Source organism: Molothrus ater, chromosome 13, assembly GCF_012460135.2.
Source record: "Molothrus ater isolate BHLD 08-10-18 breed brown headed cowbird chromosome 13, BPBGC_Mater_1.1, whole genome shotgun sequence".
Lineage (NCBI taxonomy): Eukaryota > Metazoa > Chordata > Aves > Passeriformes > Icteridae > Molothrus > Molothrus ater.
The window spans coordinates 19,320,842-19,338,655 of NC_050490.2; the positions used below are offsets into that span (position 1 = coordinate 19,320,842).

Here is a 17,814-nt window from a genome sequence, read left to right on the forward strand (position 1 = left end):
GTGTGAATTTTCCATTTTTTTATGTAAAGATAAGATGAACTTCCAGCAAACTCTTGAGGAATCTGTATTGCAATACTGAGAAGTCTTGTGAACAGCAGGATATTTTAATCCATTTTCTCTTGTTTCCAGGGATATTTCTGGGACCAAATGTGACTTCACAGTACAGGTCCAGCTAAGGTAGGGATTTTGCTGCCTGTTGGTTTTTAGGATTTACCTGCCCAGCAGGTTGGGAATTCCTAGATGGAAAAGAGCTGATTTTCCTCATCCTGGTTGATTTTCTTGTCAGTGAATCCTTCCTGTAATTCCACCTTGGTCATTCCAAATCCATGAGCAGGGAGGGTTGTTTTTCTTAGCATGGGCATTCCAAGATCTGCTTCTTTAGGCACTTTGGGAGTCACCAGCCTGGTGAATTTGGGGGATTTTTAATCAATCATAAATGGATTAAATCTTCTGTCTCAGCCTGGTGGGGTGGGATGGACCAAGGGTGAGGAGGGGATGAGGGAAACCAACCCCTCTTGGATGATCCATGGGCAGGGATGGGGCAGGTCCCTGGAAGGAAGCCAGGGCAGCTGAGAGGTTCTGCTGCTCCTTGGGATGATGCTCACGGTCCTGCTGGCAGCAGGAAGGGTGTGTCCTGCTGGGACCCAGCAGCAAAAACACCTCTTTGAGCTGGAAAGAAATAAATCCAACAGCAGAAACCGCCTGGAGCTGCAGCTGGGACGGGGGAAATGGCGTTTGTGGACACCTTGGTCTTGTGTGGAGAGGTCAGGCTGCAGAAGAGGCAAAGAAGAAATTGGGGGTGGGATGAGTCAGGCTGAAGAATTCAAGGAATCTGAGGAGGAACCTCCAGGCTGCTGAAGCACTGTGATTTTGGGGGGTTTTCCTGCTCAGTGGCATCATTGGAGGGCTGTGTTTAGCAAGATCTGTCGTGATTTCAGAGCTCCGTGGAAAAACAATTCCTTCTGGGAAGAGATGATCTTTAGATCAGTGTAGAAGTGAAAGATGATGGCAGCTCTTTGCTTTTAGGTTTTGTTTATCAGAAACCAGTTGTCCACAAGAAGATCACTTCCCACCCAATCTGTGTGTGAAAGTCAATGGGAAACCATGCAGCCTTCCAGTAAGTAAAATCTCCTTTTAGTACTCATTTTGGGATGCACTGTTAGGAATTACCTGCCTGAAAATTTATCCCAGTCTTCGTTTTCACATTCTGGAGCATTGGAATGAACAGAAAAGATCAATTTGTTTTAGCCAGTAGATCCAGAGTTCATATGGAAGTTAAAATGCATCATCCCTTTTCGAGATGATACATTGATACATTTAGTAATATTCACATGAGCAGAGGAAAAAAGGATTGAATTTTAGAAACTCTGGTCCAAAGTTCGGGGGTTTCTGTTTAGTTTTGCTGGGACAGGAGGGGTGGCAAAGTTCCCTTTAATATTCTGTGGGCAGGGTTAGGATTTTGAATTTCCATCAGGAGAAAGAGCTTCTAAAATGCTCCATATTTTATTGTCTGATCCTTCTCTCTTTGAATTAACCACAGAGCCTGGTCCAGGTGTATCGGGAGGGGCAGGAGGCAAAAGCACCGTGGGATTCTTTTTTCTGAGAGCTGAAATTTTGCTTTTCAGGGCTACCTGCCACCAACCAAAAACGGTGTTGAACCAAAGCGCCCCAGCCGACCAATCAACATTACCTCACTCGTCCGCCTGTCCACCACGGTCCCCAACACCATTGTCGTGTCCTGGACTGCAGAGATTGGCAGGGTGAGTGCCTCTGGGGGCTCTCCTGCCTGCTTGAGAGATAATCCTGGGCAGAAAAGCCTTGCTGGGCTGGCCACGGATGTCCTTGTCTGTGGCGGTGTTCACGGGGGTCCCAGGAAGAGGGAGGAGACGAGGATCTGACTCTGTGTTTCAGAAGGCTGATTTATTATTTTATGATAAATATTATATTAAAACTGTACTACAAGAATAGAAGAAAGGATTTCATCAGAAGGCTGGCTAAGAATAGAAAAAGAAGGAACGATAACAAAAGCTTTTGTCTTGGACAAGGAGTCTGAGCCAGCTGGCTGTGATTGGCCATTAATTAGAAACAACCACATGAGACCAATCCCAGATCCACCTGTTGCATTCCACAGCAGCAGATAACCATTGGTTACATTTTGTTTCTGAAGCCTCTCAGCTTCTCAGGAGAAAAAATCCTAAAGAAAGGATTTTTCATAATTTATCATAGCTGCACTTGTCCAGCTGGAATTCCGTGCTGCCGGGATGTGCTCCCTCAGATCCCCCCCTCACCTCGGGGTGGGATCTCTCCCTCCTCATCTCTGTGACTCAGGGAGGGCCCAGATAAAGAGATCAAGGCATCCTCTAAGCCCTTTGTTTGTTGATTTGGCCAAACTTCAGACTTTGAAGCTTTTCCTGACTGCAGGGACTTGACAAAGCTTGGCTTGGACTTGCAAGGAGCGGGTGCCATCGAGCGCAGAGTGGCCCTTCAGAGCTGTGAGTGTGGACACAGCACAGCCCAGCTGATTCCATTGACCTTTTCTACATTTCTCCCAGCTGCTCTCCTTATCCTTCACATTTAAAACCTCATGTTTTTACCTTTTTTTTTTTTTTTGTGGCTGTTGGGGGAGGAGGTTACAACCAGTGTCAGAAAATCGCTGATGCTCCACCGGGCTAATGAAATCTGGAACATACTGGAAAAAGTGACTCCAGTAAATCAGCCATGAATTACTGAGCTGCTTTCAGTGCTGGCACCAAAGCTGCTGGGTGGGCATTCCAGAGGCACCGTGTGCTGCTGCCACTGCCCCCATCCTGTTTTTAGAAGTGCCCAGAATTGTCCTGAGGTGAAACTTTGGCCAAGAATTTGTCAGCCTGCAAAGCCCAGCGTGGAAAAATGCTTACACTCCAGTCAGGGACAATGGGCAGCTCTGAAACACCAGGGTGGGATTTCGGGGTGGATTTCTTGTGGAACAGAAAACAATCTCCATTCAGATGATGGCTGAGTTACTCTGGTCCAAAATATCCTCTTTTATCTAATGAGAGCTGCAGGTATCAGAAAGTAGCAGTTCCAAATCAGCCTCTTGGGTTTGCGTGCTGAACTGCAGGTGGGTGAGTCCCAGATGCTGCTCTGAGGGATTCACAATTCAGGATTTAGGGACAAGAAGGGCCTCAAGTTTGACTCAGTCCCTTGGGAGCTGGCTGCTTCTCAGGTTTCACAGATTAATCAGTTATAAAGAACATTTTGGGGAAGTTCTGGCATAAATAAGCATTATAGGGCAGGGTTGGAGCAGTCTGGGACAGGGGAAGGTGTCCCTGCCCATGGCAGGGGTGGAATGGGACAGGATTTAAGATCCTTTCCAACCCAAACCATCCTGGAATTCTATAAAAAACAATCCTTCCTAAACAGATTCTTTAAGACACGACCTTTCCTGATTTGATTCTTTGAGACTTTGACAGTGAAATGTGAAGAATTATTTTATATTTGGCTGTGCTGTTCCCCTCTCCCCCTTCCCTCAAGAGTCAGTTCTGGTCCCAACTGTGCTCCCTACCTTTGCTGGAGTCCTCACTGTGATTTTTACACAATCTGTTTCAAGAGCCTTCTGTACAAGATGCCTTGGGCAAGTTCCTGCCTTTGTAGATTCAAGCTGTCGGTAAATAATTTCACAACGTTAATTAGCATTTTTCTAACTCCTCTCCTAATTGAGGCATTAAACAAACAAGTTAAGGCAGTAGTGGTTTTTAACGATGTGAGAAGCGTTCATTGTGAGAATAAAATATTTAAAATGTGGTGTTTCTGATGCTGCTCCAATTGGTGTGATTTTGTGGTGAGATATATCACTGAGAGCCTGCCTTCAGATCCTAAATAAAGGATGGGGGATGTCACAATTGCATGGATTTTTTTTAAAGTGGAAACGTGTGGCACTTGCTGAGGGAAGCCTTTTATTTTTCAATTTAAATTGTAAGAATGCAGCTCCAGGTTTAACCAATGTTCAAATCAAAAAATAATAGATGTGTCCTAATGTGAGAACACGGATTTGGTCCTTTCCATTCTGGGGGATGAGAGGTGTTGCTGCTGAGTCACATTTTTAGAAAGACATTTATAACCTGATTTTTCTGGAGATTATAAGAAAAATGAGAGCTTCAGAAATCCCAGGAATTTGGGCTCCATGGCAGGAAGACTTCATTCCATGAGGGAAGGTTCACCTGAGTTGTGGCACTTGACAGAGTTGGGTTCTGCCTCTGACCTGCTTTGGTGGTGAAATTCACATTTCAGAGACAATTGAGTGCAGGGAGAGAAGAAAAAGATGGCCAGTGCTTCAGGTGATACTGCAGGTGATGCATCTTGGGAAGAGGCATCACTGTTCCTTTTCCTATTTTGAAAACAAAATAGGCTTTTATTAAAAACAAGAAAAACTTCTGATCATATTTGACCTGACAGCTTTCCTTAAATGCACTGACACCAGTGCAGTGCTGAACATTATCCATATAAAATTAAACCACTGACACAAGTGCAGTACTGAATGTTATCCATATAAAATTAAATATACTGACACAAGTGCAATGCTGAACATTATCCATGTGAAATTCAGTGTACTGACACCAGTGCAGTGCTGAACATAGTCCATATAAAATTAATATACTGACACAAGTGCAATGCTGAACATTATCCATGTGAAATTCAGTGTACTGATACAAGTGTACTGAATATTATCAATATAAAATTGAAGTAGCTCTCCTCCATGGTGCTCTGCAATCCCATAGCAAACTGTTGAGTGCTGCAGATAGGGTTTTCCCTGATGTTTTTGGGTTTTCCCTGATGTTTTTGGTGTTTTCCAGAACTATTCCATGGCAGTGTACCTGGTGAAGCAGCTCTCCTCAGCAGTGCCCTGCAATGCCATAACAAAATGTTACTTGCTGCAGACAGGGTTTTCCCTGATGTTTTTGGGTTTTTTGCAGATGTTTTTGGGATTTTCCCTGATGTTTTTGGGGTTTTCCCTGATGTTTTGTGCTGTTTTCCAGAACTATTCCATGGCAGTGTACCTGGTGAAGCAGCTCTCCTCCACGGTGCTCCTGCAGAGGTTGCGGGCCAAGGGAATCCGGAACCCGGATCACTCCAGAGCACTGAGTATGTGTCTGCTGGGCTTCTGTAAAAAAGGACAAAAATTCACTTTTTGTGAGGGGAGATTGGGAATTAGGACTGTGCTAACCAAGCTTTGGACTTCCTACAGCCCTCTGGGCTTTGGGCATGTGATAGTGGTGTTCTTTGTGTTCAGCTCCAATTCAAAGACTCGGAGCCTTTGTTTGCACTAGGAGCCAGTCCAGGAACCCTGTTGACACTGTGAGGGGAAAAATGCAAGAGAATCTCTTTCAGCTCAGCCATCCTGGCTTTGTTTGTGCAGAATGGCACAACTGTGCTCTGCAGTCAAGTGGGCATTCAGTACCTCAGGAGCAGGAATTGGTGGAAGTTCGTGGCATAAAATCAGCACAAACTGCTGCGGGTTTGGTTTTCAGGGAAAGGGGAAAATCCCAGCCCCTGATAATAGTGGTGGTACTCTTTAATTAATGCTCTCATCAGGGACTGTACCTTCTACAGAGGGGAAAAATTAGTGCAGCAGCAAAAAATGGTGCAGAATGGCACAAGTTCTACCATGTTTTACAGTGAGGTGGGAATGCAGCACCTCAGGGCTGAAGCCTCCCCCTGGGCCTGGGTCTGGGCATTTTTGTTCCCAAAGTTGTGGGGTGAGCCTGGGAGAGTGCCCAGCACAGAGCCCCTCCTCACTACAGAGTGAATTTGCTGCCTTTCTGTTTCCTCTGACAAGAAATTGATGGAAGTTTGTGGCATAAAAACATAAAAACTGCTGCAGGTTTGGTTTTCAGAGAGAGGGGGAAATCCCAGCACCTGATCCATATAAAATTACTCTTTAATTAATGCTCATATCAGGCATTGTACCTTCTCCAGAGGGGAAGAAATGAGTCCAGCTAAATAATAATGCTGGGCATTAATTTGCCATAATGCAGTTTGATGACTTATGAACAAAATGCACAAAAATCTACAGATTTATGCACAAAATGCACAAAAATGTACAAAGTTCCAGGTGGCAGCTGCTCTGCAGGGTGAGGATGAAGGTGTAGGTCCAGTTCTTAGAGCAGGAATAAAATGACTTTGACTTGTTCATTTTACCAATGGCTGCTCATGAAGCAGGCCTTGTAAATAAAAATAGAGGATGAAAAACTCCAGGGATCAAAGACTTCAGTGTTTCACTGCAGTTATTTGAATCTCAGATTTTGTCAGGGCACTGCTGACTGCCTATTGCTCAATTTGCTTTTCAGTTTGAAATCACTTGATGATGATTTTGGGGGTCATAGTGGTGCCTGTCCATGTGAGAGTTGTTAACAAGTTTAGCTTGGAGTTGGAAGTGAAATTAATGTGATATTAAATAGTAAATAATGGTCAGGTACAAAGTTGCATGCAATTGAGTGAAGGCATTTCCGGACAAACACATTTTTAGGGGTCTCGAATTCAAAGTTTACTCTGCCATTTCAGATTTATTTCATTTCTTTATCATCCAATTAATGTTTGATTTGACCTAAAATAAACCTTTTCTTCTTTCGAATACCAGTTAAAGAGAAACTAACTGCTGATCCAGACAGTGAAATAGCAACAACCAGCCTAAGAGTGTCTCTGCTTTGTCCAGTAAGTTGATTTTTTTATTCCCTCAAAAGTGATTCTGATGGAAATGTGGCTGTTGTGGGAGAAGTTACCTTGTGTTTACCTGGTGTAACTTTGTGGGGACAGAGAGCAGCTGAAATTCTCCGTGCTGAAAAGCTTCTGAAATGCCCCAGGGAAAATGAATATTCCATTAGCTTGGAAATGTTACTCAAAATATATGTAAGCATACATTTAATGTGTCACTGGATCCTCTTGAGAGTGCAGCTTGGGCTTGGGTTGATGAAAACTCTCACAAAAAGGGGGAAAAGGGGGGAATCTGATGTTCAAAGCAGCCAAAGGGAGGCAGCACCTCCTGGAATTGTGCGAATGCACGCTTGGATTTAATAATCTGAATTTAAAACCAAAGCAGTGTCCTAGAATTGTTCACACCAAATGTTTGGATCCCACAGGAACTGAGCAGCAGCACAACTGTTGAAATTCTTACCAAAATTAATGACACATTAAATTAATCTGTTTCTTGTTTTGTCTCGATCTGCTCCGGCTCGACACAAAATTCTCAGTTTTAAAATCTAAACAAGAAAATTGGAGTTTATTCCTCCAAAATTGGAGCTTATTTTATTTTTCCAGTTATTACATATGTTCTTAGACTCTAAAAAGATCAACTTTTAGAGGTGTAAGCTTTGCCTCATAAGAAGGACAATCAACTGTGTGGTTACTTTATATTTATATAAAGTGTATATATATAAAATAAATATATAGATAAAATGATAATACAATTAATAATGAAATATAAAATATAAATTTAAATTTATATATATTTATATATATATATTTATATTTTTATTTTATATATATATATATATATATGTATATATATATGTATATATAAAATATTCTTGCAAATGCTTAAATGTGATACTGTCACGATCTTCAGTTTTATTCCTTTCTCCGTGCCAACATTGATTCTGGCTAAGAAAGATAAGGAATTTATAAGGTAGATAAAATTAATTAATCTGTGGAAAGATCCAGGAATTTCATTCACCAAATTAAATCCTGATCTGTAGAGTTAAAACCTCAGAATTGATAATCTCAAAAAGCTGTAACTTCCATGTCATATTTTGGAACACTGAAGCATTAATTAATTATTTTAAGTAACTTGGTGCATCTGGTGGAATTACAGATTTTATTCCATTTATTTGATTTGTCAGGGTGGTGTTTTACAGATTGGATTTTTCTCTTTGTCCTGATTGCCTCCATCACTGATCAAGTTCTCCTTCAGTGCTTTTGGGTTCCCTTTTTCCCACTTTTTCCTCCTTCAGTGCTGCCTGATTTCCCTGCAGCTCTTGGAATAATCCATCCAGGCTCAGTGGGATGAGGCTTCACCTTCCAGGCTTTTACCTGGATCCAGCTCTGGATGGAATTCCATTTTCAGCCCTGTATTTTCACTTGCTAATCTACAACCTTTTGGCTCAGGGAGAAATTTTAATCTGTGTTTTGTGGTTGTCTTCTGATGTTTAAATGCTCTGAAGCTGCACCTTGAAAATGCTGATTTGCTCTCCAGCAGCAGAATGGAAAATTCAGGAATTTCGCATCACTCTGGGATTGGGAGGGTGGTGCTCTCCTCTCTGCTGGCTGTGATTCTCCCTGGGAATAGCCAGGAAATAAAGGAGGGTGGTGGGTTTAGCCTTTATAACTTTAATTTTAGTTTTAATTTCAAATTTAGTTTTAAATTTTAATTTTTATTTTTATTTTTAATTTTGCCCTCCAAGCTGCTCAGAGCTTCCTTGGAATTTGGCATCCAGGATCCACAGGGGCTGCTCTGAGCCTGGACTTCAGAGCACACTCAAATTCATGTTCATTTTTCCCCCTGAAAGCACAAAGAAATAAATCCCCAGGCCCTGCAGCAGGACCAAATGTTTAACTGGAGGAAAATTCCAAATCCAGGGGTGCTCTGGAGGTTCTGCAGCTTTGTTTACAAATCCTCAACTCCCGTTTTTTAGCAGGGAAATAGAAATGTTTTGTGTGCTCGTAAAAGAAATTAATGCAGTGTTTCTTTGGCTGCCAGCAGGCAGGAGTCAGTCCCAGTGATGGGAATGCAGCTTTTCCACACTTGGGATGCATCCCTGCTTCTTTTGGTTTTGTGTGGCAGAGCTGATCCAGGAGGTTCAGTGCCAACAATGGGAAAAAAGCATCAACCTGGGAACCCTGAGCATGGTTAAATCCCATCACAGGCAGAGGTTTTTTTACCAAAACACTGGGAAAAAAATCTTATGTTTTTTAAATCTGTTTTCTTTTTCCTCAGGGACATCACAGGCAGAGGTTTTCTACCAAAACCTTGGGAAAAATCTTCCTGGTTTTTAAATTTTGGGCTGTTTTTCCCTCAGGGACATCACAGGCAGAGATTTTCTACTAAAATGTTGGGCAAATCTTCTTGGTTTTTAATCTGCTTTTTTCCCCTCTGAGTAGATGGGGGTTTAAGTCCTTCCTGCCTTTGACTTTCCTTATTTTCCTTTTGAAGCATCCAGGTTTTCCCTCTGATGCTCCTGAGCTGGGGGTCTGTGCCCAAAAATCAAATGAGCCATTGCCCCAGCAGCTGGGAGATGAGAATGCCTGACACACACAGGGCAGGGGAGGGGAGTTGGTTTTGGGATGGGAAGAATGCAGGTTTTGGGATGGGAAGAATGCAGGTTTTGGGATGGGAAGAATGCAGGTTTTGGGATGGGAAGAATGCAGGTTTTGGGATGGGAAGAATGTGATTTTTGGGATGGGAAGAATGCAGGTTTTGGGATGGGAAGAATGCAGGTTTTGGGATGGGAAGAATGTGATTTTTGGGATGGGAAGAATGTGCTTGGTCATGGATTTGGGGGGAGGAGTTGCTGAACACCTGGCACCAGAGGATCTCCTGTGGGAATTCTGTCCCCAGGGAATTCTGTGTCCCCTCCCATCGCTGGGGACAGGGTGACAGTGACTGAGAGCCAGGGGGAAGGAAAATAAATGAGGTTTCAGTTCAGAGGGAATAAAAACAAGGCCTCACCATCAGGCTGGAGGAAGTGGTGGCCTGTGAGAAGAGCCTTTGTTTGTGGTGTGGGTTTGGGTTTGGGGATATTCTGGTGCCATCCTGTGGCATCCTCCCTGTACTGCTCAGCATCAGCTGGATTGAGCCACATCCCAAAAATCCCACTGCCAGCCCTGGGAGCAGCCAGAGCTGCTCAGGTGCAGCCTTGTGGATGTTTTAGCCAAATAAACACAACTTCAAACTCCTCAGTGGGAACAATTATCCTCCTGATGCCTCAGGTTTGGATTTTTATATTTTTCAGGTTCTGTGCTGCTTCAGTGGGTGGGTCTGGGCTTCACATCAGGGCATGGTGAGCTCTGTGCACAGAGCAGGGACACAAAACAATTCCTGCTCCAGCTAGGCACCAAGGACAAATGACCCAAACCTCAGCCCAAGAGCACAAACCCCGTGGGCTGCAGAGAGAAAAACAAGCAGGGTGGGACTGCAGGGGCTAAAGCTGGGATGGGACAATGAACTGCAAGGTGCAAATGGAGCAGAACTGATCCCAGGGACAGAGCCCGTGCCCGGCCGTGCATTTTGGGACCATTTTGGTTCATCTTGGGTGCAGCCCTGGCTGGGCTCTGGTGCTGCCCAAGGTGCATCCATGGAGGAGATGCTTTGAATGAATCCCTGCTTTATTCTGGAGCTCTGCCCAGCCTCTGCTCCAGGGCAGCCCAAGGCATCACTCCATAAATTGTTGTTCTGTTGGGTTTTCGTGTGGTGAAAATCCTGTTCAGACCTTGCTGCTCTCACCTTTGGTGTGGTCGGTCCAGGCCCCTCCTGAGCTGCACTTGGCTGCAGCAATGCTTAAAACAAAGAAGTGATTCAAATAAACAAAAATACATATTATAGTAGAGCCATGTAGCATGAAGTAGTCAATAAACAACAAAGTTCAAAGAGTTTGTTTTTAGTTGCACCAAGAGGAAGAAATGTGGGAAATAGTAAAGGTAAGATTTTCAGAAAGCTGTAAAAACAAGCCTTAGAAATAGAACAGAGAAAAAGGAACTAACTACAGCTGCACAATCTGAAAGTAGAAAAATTACAATAGTAATTTTTAAAATAGTAATAAAAAAATTACAATAGTATAGCAAGCAAGAACATTTGGGGTTTTTTGAGCAACTGCTGGGGTTTTGTGAGGTGATGTTTATTTCAGATAAAAGTGAAATTCCTTTTGCTGTCTGCTGTCCTTTCAGTGTAATGATGCTTTCATGATAATGAAGGATAATTCTGGTTTTGGTTGATATAATACATTGAATAATATATAATAATTCTATTTTTGGTCCATCCAGGACACTGCTATTTACAGGTGCTCAGTGCATTTTTGTTACAGGAATATGGCAGGATGTATTCTTTCAGCTTCCTGGGTCAAATAAAACTCAAAACATGATTTCTATTCACTTTTATGCCATTTCAAACATACAGGGAGGAGGGAACTGTGTGCATGTGACAAAACTCAGATTTCTGAGAGTTCTTTCTGGAATAAATCTCAACCTGACTCGTGTCTCTTTTCGGGCAGGAAAGCCCTGGTGGTTAATTTAACTCCAAGGTAATAAAATCCTCTTTTTTTTATCTCTTCCAGCTTGGCAAGATGCGCCTGACCATCCCCTGCAGGGCCCTGACCTGCTCCCACCTGCAGTGTTTTGATGCCACCCTCTATATCCAAATGAACGAGAAAAAGCCCACCTGGGTGTGCCCTGTGTGTGACAAGAAAGCTCCTTACGAGCATCTCATCATTGATGGGTGAGTAAAGCTGAAATCAGAACCCAAGTGGGATGGTCCTGTCTGAAACCAAGTGGGTTTCCCTCCTGTTTGGAGCTCCCCGTGCTGGATTTCCCTGCTGCTGGTCAGGAATTCCTGAGCAGCTCCTTCTCAAGGATTCTGCTCCTTCAAACTCAACTTGATAGTAATGAGAGCAATTCTCAGTGAATTCCTGAGCTTTCCTAGGTGCAAACAGCACATGTTGTATTTCCTTTTAACGGAGCAGCTGTACAAATCTGGCAGGGCTGATAACAGACGGAGCAAATCAATGCTGCCACCCCTCTGAGTGCCTGCACAATTCCGTGTACAATTTCACACTCGGGGAGTTGCTATCTATAGAAAGTGACACACAGATTGATTCCCTGGCTCTGCCTGCCTGCAAAACACTAAAAAAATAAACAAATCTCACCTCAGGCTGGGCCAAGTGTGCATTTCTGGGGTTGCATTTTAATTTCTTTAAGAGAGAAATTTTTCTTTTTTTTTTATAAAGGGAGAGAACGGGTTAAGAGGTTTCTGAGAATACTCTCACTATAAAAAAAAAAGCCCAAAAATGGATGAAACACACCCACAAAAACCCCAAAAGCAAAGCTGAAAACCCCCAAGAAACACCAAAATCTTAAAAAACCACCTCACCAACGATGAGTCTCTCAGGAAAGGTGTGTTTTATTCTGCCAGGGAAGGATGAGGTCACTCAGGATCCCTTTAGAGCCTTGCAAGAGACATTCAGGCTGTTCTGGACTCCTGCATCCCCAGATTTCCAGGGATAAATCTGCCTTGGATCAAAGAGCTTGGGGGCTCCTGCTTGAGGTTTCTGCCTAAAACAGCAAAGCCAAAAAGCAGGAATAATGCAAACCCCACATTTTCCTATTTCTCCTGGTGCTGCCAGGTGCAGATGTTGGGGTCTGATCTAACTGGAGCATCCCAAAGAGAAAATTATTGGTGGAAAATGCTCCAATCTGGAAAAGAGGGAGCTAATTAAACCAAGCTCTAATTAAAGCCAAGTTCTTCTCTGCAGAACCACATGAATGGGCCTGGTCAGAAGCTGGAATTCCCACTGGCAGTGATGTGCTGCCAGGATCCTAAAATTTTAGGACATGCCTGTGGGAGAAGAGGCTTGCAAATTGAGATTCCCAGCATTTGCTAGGAAGTTTCACAAGTCCTTAAATCCTCAGATTGAAGAGAGGTTTCCTCAGTTAAGTTTTGTCAGGATTTTTTATCAACTCTGGTTCACAGAATTCCTTTGTTTTGGGAAATAGAGAGTTCTGTGTCACGAGCTCTGCAGGATGCCATTCTCAGTGCTTTTAAATAAAAATCTTCATTTTTGCAGATTTTTATTTTAGGTAATGCTTGAGTTTTTGTCAGTGATTCCTTTTTATCAAGGAGGCACTGAAAGAAGAGCAGAACAGTAAAAGCTTCACCACAAATTCAGACTTACACTGACTAATAAAGGGAAAAAAGCTCTTTTCTAGGACTGATATGAAATATTTTTATGGACAGGTTGTTCATGGAGATCCTGAAGTTCTGTACAGATTGTGATGAAATCCAGTTCAAGGAGGATGGGTCCTGGGCTCCCATGAGGTCCAAGAAGGAAGTGCAGGAGGTGACAGCATCCTACAACGGCGTGGATGGTGAGCCAAGGCTGGGCTCTGAAGGGCACTCTGGGACCTCCCAAAATGCTCATTTTTAAGCATGCATTTATAGCTTCATTCGTTTCTGTTCAGTTAATTGGGTGACACCTGTCTGAGGCTGGTGGTGTTTAAAGTTACCAGCGTTCTGTGATTATTTTTAATTTTAATTTGGAGCTTTTTAACGAGCTGTGGCTGTAACCGATTGTTGTTGGTTCTGTGCAGGGTGCATCAGCTCCTCCTTGGAGCACCAGGTGTCCTCTCACCAACAGTCCAACAAGAACAAGAAGGTGGAAGTGATCGACCTGACCATCGACAGCTCCTCAGATGAGGAGGAGGAGGAGCCCTCAGCCAAGAGGAGCTGTCCCTCCATATCCCCAGCATCACCCATGAACAACAAGGGGTGAGCACGCAGCCCTGCAGGGGCCACTCAGAGATTCCAGAAAAAAATCGGCTCTAGAAACTTCTGGGATTGGGTTAGAGCCTCATTTGGTAGCTCTGGGTTTGCTTCCAGCACGAGGCCTCAGGTTGGGATCACAGCTTTGAGTGAAATGAAATATTTCTGTTGCGTTTGTGAATTGGTGCAAAGGGGAGTCAAAACTTTAAGTGTGCAACACAAATATTTCAATTGTGTTTGTGAAGTGGTGCACAGGGAATCAAAGATTTAAGTGTGCAACATAAATATTTATGTTGTGTTTGTGAATTGGTGCAAAGGGAAATCTCAGCTTTGAGTGTGGAGCACCATGAAATGTTTCAGTTGTGTTTGTGAATTTGTGCAAGGGGAATCACAGCTTTGAGCATGCAACACAAATATTTCTGTTGTGCTTTTGAAATGATGCGCAGGGAATCAAGATTTAAGTCTGCAACATAAATATTTCTGCTGTGTTTGTGAAATGGTGCACAGGGAATCAAAGATTTAAGTGTGGAACACAATGAAATATTTCTGTTGTGTTTGTGAACTGATGGAACGGGAATCAGAGCTTTGAGTGTGGAACACAATAAAATGTTTTAGTTGTGTTCGCGAAATTGTGCAAAGAGAAATCACAGCTTTGAGTGTGGAGCACCATGAAATATTTCAGTTGTGTTTGAGAAATGTGCAAGGGGAATCACAGTTTTAAGTGTGCAGCATAATAAAATATTTCAGCTGTTTGTGAATTGGTGCAAATGGAATCTTAAATTTGAGTGTGCAACACAGAATATTTCAGCTGTATTTGAAAAAATGAGTGTAAAATGATGCAGATCTGGGAATGTTTTTCTCCCATTGGGAAATGTGGAAGCAGCGGCCAGGGAGGAGCAGGGCTGTGGGAATGGGGAGTGCCACAAGCACCTGGGCACACCTGAGCAGCCAGGCTGGAAATAGCTCCTGGTTTGCATAAATACTCTGGGATGGAAGCCAGGGATCCTGTGGGAAGTGTTCCTGCTCCACAGTGGGAATTGCTCAGGGACCACTCCGACCCCTCAAGGCCTTTTCCAGCTGGAATCACCTGGGAGGGTGCCAGTGCTGTGGGGTCACACAGGTCCCTGTGGGGTTTTGGATTCAGTGTTCCTTCAGGATTGGCTTGTCCTTGTGGAAAACACCTGTAACACATTGCCAGAGATTCCAACACCCATTTCCAGTTCCTGCTGTTTGGGAATGAACTTTCCCAAATTCCAGCTGTGCTGGGCTGAAGGGATGTTCCTGATGGAATTCTGTGAGGAGAAGCTTGGGGAATGTGTGATGCAGCTTTGGAGTGGCTGCACATCCTCCAGGAAGTTCAGAATGTGCTTTGAATTGAAGTTCAAATTGAAAATATGCAAACAAGCATCCCCTGATGGGACAGCAATAAACCCAGAGTGTATTTTATGCTTTTAACAAGCCTTTTTTTCCCCTTCCAGCATTTTAAATTTACCCCACCAAGCTTCTCCCGTGTCAAGAACCCCAAGCCTTCCTGCTGTGGACACCAGCTACATCAACACATCACTCATCCAGGACTACAGGCATCCATTCCACATGACACCCATGCCTTACGACCTGCAAGGTGAGTTCTGGCTGCACCTGCACAGCTCTCCAGGCACACATTTAATTATAAAATTAAAAAAATGATGAGGTTAATATCTCTGGTAACAAAGAGAATTTGGAGTGTCATCAGTGTTTGGCTGGTTTATTTCAAAATAAGTGGTGAAAAAATGGACAGGGGCTGTTTTGAGAAGCTGAATTTTGTTTTTTGTCTCTTGACAGGTTTAGATTTCTTCCCTTTCCTGTCAGGTGACAATCAGGTAAGTCAGGGAGAACCAAATCCTGCGGCAAACACTTTTCCAAGCAGGATTTGCTGTGTGGGAAGCAGCAGCAGCATTATCTGAACACAGGTGTGGGATGAGGCACAGCAAAAATAAATATTTGGACAGTTTTAAAATTTTAAACTCAGCAGCCACTTCATTGTGGAATGAAGGTGCAGCTTGATCCCTTCTCCTCCAAAAAAAGGGTGCTGGGGTGTCTCCCTGCCCTTTCTGCCCTCCCAAGGAGGGAAATTGCACTAAAATTGCCCTGAAAGCTGAGGGACACTTTGGTATCCTCATGGAGAGCAGAGCCTGCACTGGGAATTTGGGCCAGGAAATCTGGCTGAATATCCAAGATCTGAGAGTGATTCTGATCCAAGGAATGCTGCTCTGGTTGTGGAGAAATCTTTGGGAACAAGGCTGGGACAGCCTGGATGTTCAGTCATGGTGGGAAGGAGCACTGAGGGCAGAGTTCCCCCTCAGGGAGGTTGTGTTTAAATGGGATTTTTGGCTGCTCCAGCTCCTGCCCTTTGGGGCTGCAGCAGAGAGGAGGACCTGGGACAGCCCCTGCTCCACCCCGTGGCACCGAGCTGGCCCTAAATGCATTTCCCAGGATTGTGCCTTGCTGCCAGCAGGGATCAGCACAGCTCCACCTCTCCGCTGGGCTCGCCCTCACTTCTGGGGCTGGCAAAATGAATTTGGGGGAGTTTCACCCCCAAGGAATTTTTTAAACAGCTAAACAAACAAAAAGCCCCAAAAGTGCTGCTGCTTGCCCTTTTTCCTGGTTTGGGTGCTGTGACCCCATTCCTGCTTCCCCTTTTTTGTGGTTTGGGCTCTCTGATCCCATTCCTGCTTGCCCTTTTCCTGGTTGAGGTTCTCCAATCCCATTCCTGCTTGCCCTTTTCCTGCTTTGAGCTCTCTGATCCCATTCCCTCTCTGCTGGTCTGTGGGGTTTGGGTTTACAAACCACGTTTGTAACCCCAACATCCCCCAACTCCTTTCGGCTTCAAAACTGGGGGAACCACAGAACTAAAAATCCATTTCACATCCCACTGCCCGAGCTGCTGTGAAACCCAGAACTGCCAAGACCTCCCCTTGACAAAACCCCTTGATTTCCTGCTGCAAAACCTGAATTTTAACCCCTTGATTCCCTGCCGCAAAACCCGAGTTTTAACCCTTTGATTTCCTGCTGCAAAACCAGAGTTTTAACCCCTTGATTTCCTGCTGCAAAACCTGAATTTTAACCCCTTTTTCCCTGCTGCAAAAACCTGAGTTTTAACCCCTTTATTCCCTTCTGCAAAACCTGAATTTTAACCCCTTTATTCCCTTCTGCAAAACCTGAGTTTTAACCCCTTTATTCCCTTCTGCAAAACCTGAATTTTAACCCCTTGATTTCCTGCTGCAAAACCTGAATTTTAACCCCTTTATTCCCTGCCGCAAAACCCGAGTTTTAACCCCTTTATTTCCTGCTGCAAAACCTGGGTTTTAACCCCTTTATTTCCTGCTGCAAAACCTCAATTTTAACCCCTTTTTCCCTGCTGCAAAACCTGAGTTTTAACCCCTTTATTCCCTTCTGCAAAACCTGAATTTTAACCCCTTTATTTCCTGCTGCAAAACCTGAGTTTTAACCCCTTTATTTTATTTCCTGCTGCAAAACCTCAATTTTAACCCCTTTATTCCCTGCTGCAAAACCTGAATTTTAACCCCTTGATTTCCTGCTGCAAAACCTGAATTTTAACCCCTTTATTCCCTGCTGCAAAACCTCAATTTTAACCCCTTTATTTCCTGCTGCAAAACCTCAATTTTAACCCCTTTATTTCCTGCTGCAAAACCTGAGTTTTAACCCCTTGATTTCCTGCTGCAAAACCTCAATTTTAACCCCTTTATTCCCTGCTGCAAAACCTGCGTTTTAACCCCTTTATTCCCTGCTGCAAAACCTGCGTTTTAACCCTTTCTCTCCCCCCAGCATTACAACACCTCCCTCCTCGCCGCCGCCGCCGCCGCCGTCTCGGCCTCGGACGATCAGGAACTTTTGCACTCCCGCTTTTTCCCCTACACCTCGTCCCAGATGTTCCTGGATCAGCTGAACGCGGGGGGCAGCAGCTCCCTGCCAGCCACCAATGGCAGCAGCAGCGGCAGCAACAGCAGCCTGGTCTCCTCCAACAGCCTGCGGGACAACCACGGGCACCCCGTGCCCAGCAGGAGCAGCACGGACACGGCCTCAATCTTTGGTATCATACCAGATATTATCTCCTTGGACTGATTTATTTCTATTTTTTTTTTTTTTTTTTTGGGGTGGGGGGTGGGATTTGGGGTGGGTTTTGGGGACAGAGGAAATCTTCGTGCTCGGTTTTCCTTTCTGTTCGGAGAGAAAAAAAAAAAAAAAGTTAAGACAAGGTGGTTTTTTTTTTCCTTTTTTTAAAAAAGGGGAAAAAAAATTTATGTGTACAGAGA

General features: G+C 44.0%; 1 protein-coding gene across 1 annotated transcript in view; it reads left to right on the top strand.

Annotated features, from left to right (window-relative positions):
- PIAS1 (protein inhibitor of activated STAT 1) overlaps window positions 1-17,646 on the top strand; it is a 54,929-nt gene extending 37,283 nt beyond the window's left edge. The window contains exons 4-14 of the mRNA XM_036389545.1: window positions 130-177; window positions 1,027-1,117; window positions 1,626-1,760; window positions 5,016-5,121; window positions 6,617-6,690; window positions 11,301-11,461; window positions 12,977-13,107; window positions 13,330-13,507; window positions 14,980-15,122; window positions 15,323-15,360; window positions 17,327-17,646. Coding sequence (XP_036245438.1) covers window positions 130-177; window positions 1,027-1,117; window positions 1,626-1,760; window positions 5,016-5,121; window positions 6,617-6,690; window positions 11,301-11,461; window positions 12,977-13,107; window positions 13,330-13,507; window positions 14,980-15,122; window positions 15,323-15,360; window positions 17,327-17,623 — 1,402 coding nt within the window. The 3' untranslated portion in view covers window positions 17,624-17,646. The remainder of the gene's footprint in view (window positions 1-129; window positions 178-1,026; window positions 1,118-1,625; window positions 1,761-5,015; window positions 5,122-6,616; window positions 6,691-11,300; window positions 11,462-12,976; window positions 13,108-13,329; window positions 13,508-14,979; window positions 15,123-15,322; window positions 15,361-17,326) is intronic.
- Window positions 17,647-17,814: the final 168 nt, after the last annotated feature.